Source organism: Hemicordylus capensis, chromosome 4 (genome assembly GCF_027244095.1).
Source record: "Hemicordylus capensis ecotype Gifberg chromosome 4, rHemCap1.1.pri, whole genome shotgun sequence".
In the NCBI taxonomy this organism is placed as follows: Eukaryota; Metazoa; Chordata; class Lepidosauria; order Squamata; family Cordylidae; genus Hemicordylus; species Hemicordylus capensis.
Window position 1 is genome coordinate 44,185,236 of NC_069660.1, and position 8,999 is coordinate 44,194,234.

General features: G+C 43.1%; 1 protein-coding gene across 1 annotated transcript; it reads left to right on the forward strand.

Annotated features, from left to right (window-relative positions):
- The first annotated feature begins 212 nt into the window (after nucleotides 1-212).
- RAB5IF (RAB5 interacting factor) lies at nucleotides 213-8,759 on the forward strand. Its single transcript, XM_053244611.1, has 4 exons — nucleotides 213-519; nucleotides 3,258-3,361; nucleotides 6,673-6,802; nucleotides 7,715-8,759. The coding sequence occupies exons 1-4, from the start codon at nucleotides 376-378 to the stop codon at nucleotides 7,754-7,756; spliced, it is 420 nt and encodes a 139-aa protein (XP_053100586.1). The 5' UTR covers nucleotides 213-375; the 3' UTR covers nucleotides 7,757-8,759.
- Nucleotides 8,760-8,999: the final 240 nt, after the last annotated feature.

Below are 8,999 nucleotides of genomic sequence, written 5' to 3' on the forward strand. Positions count from 1 at the left end.
TTACTGGCCAGGCCTGGGCATGATGGGAGTTGGTGTACAACAGCTGGAGAGCCTCAGGTTGGCCATCCCTGCACTAGCCAGCCTCTTGGGCACGTTGCCCGCGATGGTCTATTCTGCGGCCCTGCGCTTTCCCGTCCACGAGGCTGCGTTCCCTCCGTCTATCCCCGTTCACCGAATGAGACAATAAGAGCAATGCTGTTTCCGTTTGGCTGTTCTCTCTCGCCGTAGAGCCCGAAGGTCACATGATGGGAGTCGTGTGGTTGGGAGCTATGCGATTGGTTGAGCCGTAGGGGCGACGCTCACGTGGGCGTGCGGGTGGCTTCCCTGCTGTGACCGCGGGGCGAGCGAGTTGAGTGCGGGGCCTGCTGGGCGACGATGAGCGGCGGCGGCCGGCGCAAGGAGGAGCCGACGTTGCACCCGCACTCGCAGCAGCACCTGGTGGCCAACGGCGGGGGCGGCGTGCTGCGGGGCTCGCTGTGGAGCAAAGCGCTGCGGAGCGACTCCGCATGGGAGGACAAGGTGAGGCCGGGCGGGGCCGGGCCTAAGCTGGGGTCGCCTGCGGACACGGGGAGGCCGGGCCCTGCGCGGTTGCTCTTAGGCTGCGGGTAGCTCGGCCGGAGGTCTGGGGGTGCGGAGTAAGAAGAAGCCGCAGCAGGAGGGGTGGGCAACGCTTGCTTTGCGAAGGAAGGACGAGGGCCGCACAGCTTGCTTCATGGAGCCTGTTGGGGAAGGTCCCATGGCGGCTCTTCCAGTGGAGGGAGCCCGGCTGCCTCTCAAGCTCTACTCGTTAACGGGGGAAGGGAGAGTTGAGAGGCTTGCCCCTTGTGAGGGGCCCGAGGAGGAAGCCCTTCCTGGTGGAGGATCATGTGTCGGGGGTCTCTGCTCAAGTTGCCTTCTGTTCTAGGAGGAGGGTTGAGAACTGGTTTCTGTAGCTTGCTTGTGGTCAGGGGCGTAACAAGGCAGGGGTGGGCCCAGAGACAAAATTTTAAAATGGGCCCCTCGCTGATACACACACACACACACACACACACACACACACACACACTTCACAATATATAGTCATGTGACTTGTCGTGATACACACACACACTTCACAATATATTGTCATGTGACTTGCCTCTGGGGGCCCCCTCGAGGCATGGGGGGCCCCAGGCAGCCGCCTCCCCTTGCCTAATAGTAGTTACACCCCTGCTTGTGGTGTTTTAGATAGGACTGGTTTTATTGTTGGTGCAATAACTGGTATTATTGATTATTGATGTACAGTACAGGCCAGGCCTGGGCATGATGGGATAAATAAATATTATCAGTACATAATATTGAAGTGTTCATACTGATATTGACATGGTCATTGATATTTGCAGCTGTTTGTGTTATGCTTTGAATGGCTGTGTTGCTGCTTCAGTTTCTTTGATACGTTGTAAGCTGTTTTAGGTGCAACCTTGCCCAGTTTACAGGGGAGCACAGATGAAATGAAATTAAACACACTGGCCTGTGATGTTATGGAGGCTAAGGTGGGGTTGTAAGGTAGGGTGCTGTACAACATGTGGGACCCAAATGGGGCCTCCCACATAGGCTGTGGACTTAGAAAGCCTTGATCTAGGTTCTTGCTCCATTGGGGCCTCATTGGGAAATCTCTGACAACTCAAAGTATTTACAGATTAATAGAATACCAAGTCTGCAGCTCTAAGCACATTTGGGAGAAAGGTCCATTGAACTCATTTGGACTCTTTCTAAACAAACACTCTCTCTCTAGGGTATGTTGAAAGGAAATAGGATGATGAGGTGCATCAGTGGCATTTAACTTGGAAATCTTCCCATGTTCTAATTTGCAAGTGCAAAATACCTGGTGGTCACTGTTGCATTGTCTCTTGGTGCTTTTTAAGTCTTAGCAGTAGTGTAACCATCCAATATGGTTAAATGTGTTTTAAAAATACTGTCAGTGTTTAAACCATATTAAATGTTCAAGGTACAGGAAGAGAGCATAAAAGAGCACTCATTGATCTGTGCAAGTTGATAATGTTGTGCTAATGATTCAGTTTAGATTTTACAGATTTGTTGAAATCATGATCAGTTACAGTGTTCCCTCTAACAGGGATTCCCAGATGTTATTGACTACAATCACCAGAATCCCCCAGCTACAATGACTTTTCCTTGAGTATTACGGGAATTTTAGTCATCAACATCTGGGAATACCTGTTAGAGGGAATACTGATCAGTTATCGTAGTGGGTAGAAGCAAGAGTGTGATATCAAGCTGAATCCCTTATTCTAAATGCTTACTGTGCGTGCACACGCGCGCACACACACACAACTTTTATTTTTGCACTTCCTACAGAACTTAAACTGCCTTAAGTGGTGTAACGGGGAACTGCTTGACTAACAAGCAGAAGGTTGCTGGTTCGAATCCCTGCTGGTACATTTCCCAGACTATGGGAAACACCTACATCAGGCAGTAGGGATGTGTACGGAACCAGCGGTTGTGCCGGTTCGACGGTGGGGAGGTGTCTAACTTTAAGAGTGGGGGAAGATTGACTCCCCCCCCCACCGCTCCCCCCCCGTCAGTGTCCATTTTAATTAATCCAAGCCCATGGGGCAGCAGCGAACCTCCCTGCTGCCCCGTTGTTCGGATATGACCAGAAGTCTCCGACGGGTCTGCGCCTGTTCGTATCAGTATGCCCTTTATCTATAGTTTGGATTATTTGGATGATTGTGGTCATGGCTAGAGAAGCTGAAGCTGCTTGATAAATCCAAGTTCTTAACTGTAAAAGCCAGTGTAGTTATAATGGTTCGTGTTGCACTTGACTTTCAAAATCAGAATCAAATCCATGATTGATCTTTAAAAGGCTTTCTTTGGACAAGACATGTTTCACACAGCCTAACCTATCTTGCAAAGTTGTTGAGGCTAAAATAGCTTATCTAAGCTCCCTGAAGAAACAGTTAGACACAACTAACATTAGATGCAGACACCAAAGCATTTAAAGTGCATTTCTTCTGCTCCTTGTAGTTTGACACCTAGGAATCTGAAATAAGTTTCCAGCTTGGGTTATGTAGTTATGATTTCCACACTCCTCCCCTCCGCTCTCCTGCTTCTTTAAGTTGATTTCACTGAAGCCTATTGAATGCTTGCACAATCTTTTTGCACAAAGCAGTCCACATGTCTTTAGAGCCCATATTTCTTCCTGTTGCCATAGAAGGCATTCTGCAGGATATGTTGTATGTGAATTATGTATGAATTTTGGTCTCGTGTCTTCTCCACAGGATGAATTTCTAGATGTGATTTACTGGTTCCGGCAGATCATTGCAGTTATTTTGGGAGTGATCTGGGGCATTGTTCCACTAAAGGGATTTGTGGGCATAGCAATGTAAGTTTTTATTTCTTCTTGATTTTGTTAACTTCTGAAGAGTTGGTAAAGATTGAAGGTTATGCAACTATGGTGGCAAGCAGGTGATGGAAGTGCACCCCAAATATTAAATCTGTTCTCTTTACATCTTGTGTTAAATTGCTAATTGGTCCCAAATTGTTAGTTTGCAGCCTTTTGGGGGGGTGATTTGTGGGAAGGACAGAATAACTTAATTTCTTGCTTGGTGAAATCTGTCAAAAGACAGGCAAAATAATAGACATTCAGAATGCTGAATGTCAAAGTGGCTGTCTGTAGGGATGTGCATGGAACTGGTTGAGGCTGGTTTGACAGGGGGTGGCGGCTTTAAGGTTGGGGAGGATGCACTCCCCCCCCCCCCCAACGCGTTTCCTCCGCCAGTGCATGTTTCTCTGAAAGTCTGTTGGGGCGGCAGCGTACCTCCTTGCTGCTCTGCCCTGACATCCAGAAGTAACCGGTAGTGGTAGCTGCAACATGTTGCATGCGCGGCCATTGGGTGCGTGTGTGTGCAATGCTCACAGTTGCAGCTACCACGTCTAGTTACTTCCAGATAATGTCAGGTGTGTGTGTGCGACGTACGTGCGCAGTTGCAGTTACCACTTCTGGCTAACGTCGGAGTGGGGCGGCAGGGAGTTATGCTGCTGCCCTTACAGGCTTTCAGGGAAATGTGGTGGTGGGGGAGAGTATCCTCCCTGCCCTTAAAGCCACCCCACCCCTGCCGTCGAACCCTCGAGCCGGGCAAGGTTCGAACTGGTTCGGAGGCCTGTAAAAGGGCCTCCAAACCTGTTCATGCACATCCCTAGCTGCCTGTGGTGGTCTAGCAAAATCTCATAGCAAATGTGCTTTAAGAAAAGGAGTAAGACTAAAATCCCTGTACACTGTAACTTGAATGCCTAACAGTGGTCACCTAGAAACTTGAAACATTTCACTTTTGTGCATGACTAATACCGGAAACTTGGATCTGGTTGTAAAGTCACACTGATATTTAAGAATATACATTATCTTCTAGCTCTTGCAAGAAGAGGAGCCCCCTTATTAATTGCAGCTAATAAACAAAGCACCATGCAGAGTTCTTGCAGGTGCCCCTCACTTATCTTACTTAGTTGATTCTAAGGGGTTTTTTTGTGAGGAGGGGGAGAGTGGTGCTTAGTCACTTAGTCTCCCTGCTTCCCATCTTATCTTATATATTTTAAAAATCTGTTTAACTAAAAGGTCTATGGGTGAGAAGTGTCAAGAAAAAAGAGAGCCTCTACCACTGAAGCTTTGACAGTTTTGTGAAGAAAATACTTCTGCTATTAAATATCACTGGTACTATTTGAGAAAGGTGTGTTAGTAAACTATTTTAGTTCATAATGCCGTAATGGCAGAAAGAGCAACCACCCTGCTTAATTTAAAAAAAAATACTTTTTTTAAAAAAATAGGATTTTAAAAATTTAAATCAGATTTTAATTTGTTTTAAAAAATTATAAAAAAGAACCTAGGTCGAAGATACCATCATGAGGGCTAATCATAACTCATGATTTTATTCTTTGAACTTGTTAATATGGGGATGAGAAATAACAGACCTGATCAATCCTCTTTTGCAGGTGGTATATGTTCAGCACACACACATACAGTCAAGCCCTTGCCCTTTCTCTCTCTAAAATATGTTAAATAAATAAATAAAAGTGCAAAGACATTAAGCCCATTCACACATTATGTTCAGCACTCATACATTGAGTGCACAGTGTGCACAGGTACAGTCATTCATTTGTTATGTTGAACACAGGCACAGCAGTACACTTCCTAACTGTACCATGCATTTGAAGGGCCTGTATCCAGCTTCACTTTTCAAATGAACCCAGGTACAGTAATTCACACAAACTTGTGTACAAGTCCACAGACATATGTACACTTGTAAGCATAATGTCTGAATCAGGCCAATGAATGAATAGAGGATTTGTGGGGATAGAATAGATATGAGCAAGGAGGAGTAGTCTGGATATAAATGCCAAATATAGGGGAGGAAAATAGAAAGTGAAACCAAAAGCAAACAACTTATTCATGCAGTCCCGAGGAAACTTTTTCCAACTGTATCCTCGATTAGAAGGGCAACACCTATCATGGCAGCAGGCTGTAAAAGAGACCCCGCTTGGAAATATTTTAATGAAGTTCCTTTACCTGCGGGTAAGATGGGCATGCGTGCAAAATGCCAACAGTTCAACAAAGAAATGCAAGACCTGGTTGCCCAAATGAAACACATTATGAGAAGTGTGAACCTATTTTAAAAATGAAACCTACATTTCTGAATATGTATTAAGTTTGTATTGGATTGGATAACCTTTTACTAGAAAATAATGATTAAATAGAATTTTATTGACTAGTGATTTAAATTGTGATTTAAGTAGTTAAAATTAAATCCTCCTGTGAAATTATTTAATTCATGGTTTAAATCACTTCACAGGACTCAATTGTAACTTAAATCACAATTTAACTCATTAAAATTTAATGATTTCAGCAGGGCTGATTTGATTGAAATATCAACCCTGTTGTATACTTAGAAGCAGCCTGCCACAAGATAGGTTAAGGAAGCTGCCTTAGTGTACAGGCTTTGAGTATCTGTGTGGAAGAAACAGGTCTAACTATGGGCCACAATCCACGGGAAGTTCTCCTATGAGTACACACTAAAATAAATGGGAATTGGACAATGACACAGAAATGTGGATCTCCTGTTCTTTTCAACAAGGCTTCTGCAGGAGAAAGTTTGGGTGGATTGTTGCTCCTCCTGATGGATTATGGCTGAATTACAGGTTGAGTATCCCTTATCCAGACTGTTTGGGTCCAGAAGTGTTCTGGATTTCAGATTTTTCCGGATTTTGAAATATTTGCATAATGAGATATCTTGGGTATGGGATTCAGAGCGCCAAAGATGCCAACAGAGCAAGCGCCAAACTGAGCATGGAGTGGAGGAGGTGGGCTTTCCCTTTTCTATCTAGCGCCAAAGCGAGAACTTCAAAAATATTAAAAAGCTTCACAATAAAAACAGAGCCGCAATTAGAAAGAATTACAGACAAAACCCCTGTCACTAACAGCCTTCTGAAATAAGTAAGTTTTGACTGCATGTTTAAAAGCAGCAAAACTGGGAATCTGCGAGCGAGTGAGCTGAGGCGTTTTGTCTTTGTTACGGTGTGGTGTCCCGATTTGGAGCATTCCGGATTTTGGATGTCTGGATAAGGGATACTCAACCTGTATTTAGTATTTTCAATTTGTATCTTGAAAAAGATGATTTCTGATGCCTCTTCTTTCCTCCCCACCAGATTCTGCCTCATAAATGCCGGAATCCTGTATCTCTATTTTAGTAGCTTCCAGCAAATAGATGAAGAGGAGTATGGTGGAACATGGGAACTAACGAAGGAAGGATTCATGACTTCTTTTGCATTGTTCTTGGTAATCAGTGCTATTTTTCATGGCTTGGGGGCACTGTGCCCATGGCCTCTAAGAAGAGCCAGATGGTCATCCCAAGAAACTTTTAAAACAATTAATGAAAGGGAAAGGAAGTAGAGCAGAGACACGAGAACAAAAATAAGTTGCATAGTAAGATCGCAAGTACTTAGTGCAGCATATGTTTTTGCCTTAGCAAAGGCTTTAAAAGGCCAAACTATACACTTAGATATGTTCAGTTGTAAAGCTTTTTGTGACCTGTCCTACTTCAGGCTGAAGGGTGTGTGCATGTGTGTGTTTCGAATGCTTCTCAACCAAAAACCTCTACCAGCTCATAGAAAACGTGGCCTAATCCTTGCAAGTGGGGAGCCCCCCACTGGAGAGCATTCAGAAATGCTAACCGGCAGTCCTTAAGTGGTTCAGGCAAAAAAACCTTTGCCATCCAACTCTACAGAATGTATAAACTAAATCTAGCTCCAGTACATGGTAAGAGGAGAAAAACAAGAGGCTTTCTTTCCTGCCCTATCTCATTGGTTCTGGTGGGCAGCAGTCAGTTTAAAATTTGTTTTTGTTTTTAAAGCATCATTTTACCTTTTTATTTGCAAAACAAAACCTGCCAATCCCCAGCATCTAATCTGTCAGACTGCTAAGTTGTAATGCTCATTGTATGTTAAAGAAACAGAAACGGGTAATGGAGAGGAGGTCATCCACAGCTCCTTGCCATGGACCATATTACTTCTGACAGTAGAAGTGCTGACTTGAGTTTAATCAGATTCTTTCTAAAAACTCATTAGGGGAGCACCTTGTTCTGCTTTTTTTAACCCCCATACTCAAGATTTTGCAGGAAGTACAGAGATAAGAATTCACTCAAACATTAGTTCCTTGGCTAATGTTGTCCTCTTTTGTGCTTCTTTCCAGGTTGTCTGGATAATCTTCTATACAGCCATCCATTATGACTGAGAAAGTCGGCCAAATCAGTTGTCTTAATAGATTGAAAAACACTTTCAGAAAAAGCCTCTGGTGGACTGGGGGGAGGTAAAATATGCCAGCTTTTTATACCAGTGGTCCAAGGAGATGGGACAAGCCTCGGGGCTTCTGGGAAGAGAAGTTGAATATGTCTTGATTATTATTAAAGTATTTCTTTTCCAGAACTAAAAACAAAAGCCATCACAATGTTTTTCAAACAGTACAAGACTGTTCAACCTTTGAGCCCTTTCTGTGACTTGATCTATATGGTGACAGCAAGCCTCTGTATGCTAAAGGATGAACCTATTAATCCGTTTGTATTCATTATCCTGCCCTCTGAATGAGATTGTTCAATTTGTGACTTGTCTTCCGTTTGCAAGATGTACGATTTTAAAATGGTAGCCATCATGAGGCATTTGGCAAGAGTTGAACTCAACAGAACTTATTTCAGAACATTAGAGTTTGATGGTTGTCCTTGGCTTGTTTTAAGAAAATTAAAGATCTGATTTGAGTTAATTGATTGTATTTAATATTGATGTATTTAACTGGTTCATTGAGGGTTCCTTAGATCTTGGTTGCTTAGAAGTGTTATAACCAGAATCTTCAGATTATGTCCTAAAATGTTGGGGTTTTAACTCTTTATTGATCAGTGCTGGGCTTACCTGGCTTGATTGTTTAACTTCCAAGAACTGTCACCTTAATGGTTCAGTTAGCCAACTAATTTAGTTCTCAGAGCCTACCTCAGTGGTCTAAATGCACAAAATAATTAAAGACATATTTCAGAACTCAATTAGTTTGGTATCTTTACAGGTTTTTGAAGTTCACACAACTCAAGTTTTCATTTTTAGTGACATAGAATAATTAAGGCAGCTAATGTCTTAACATGGAACTAACTCTTTCAGGGTAGTAGATTGACTTACAGTTTGTTTTGATCTTTGTGATTATTAAATAAAGGTATTAAATAAAGATATTAATAATAAAGGTATTGGTGACTGTATACTAGTTTCGGTTACTTATGATTCTAAACCTCTGAACATCATTTTTTAAAATATATGTATACATTGCTATCTACATGAGTATCTTAAGGCAGTGGTCTCTTTTTGGGTGGACCTGTCTCTTCTAATCTTAGATTACAATTAAAGAGCAGAGAGAGATGCTCTTTGCACTAACTTTGCACTAAAACTGCCTTATGGTGAGAACCCAGCTTGAGTCTCTTAACACACTGTGGATGAATCCC

Coding starts and splice junctions, on each gene's coding strand:
- RAB5IF (XM_053244611.1), top strand. CDS start 376: ATGAGCGGCGGCGGCCGGCGCAAGGAGGAGCCGACGTTGCACCCGCAC. Junction 3,362..6,672: donor GGATTTGTGGGCATAGCAAT/GTAAGTTTTTAT, acceptor CCTCCCCACCAG/ATTCTGCCTCATAAATGCCG. Junction 6,803..7,714: donor CTTCTTTTGCATTGTTCTTG/GTAATCAGTGCT, acceptor GCTTCTTTCCAG/GTTGTCTGGATAATCTTCTA.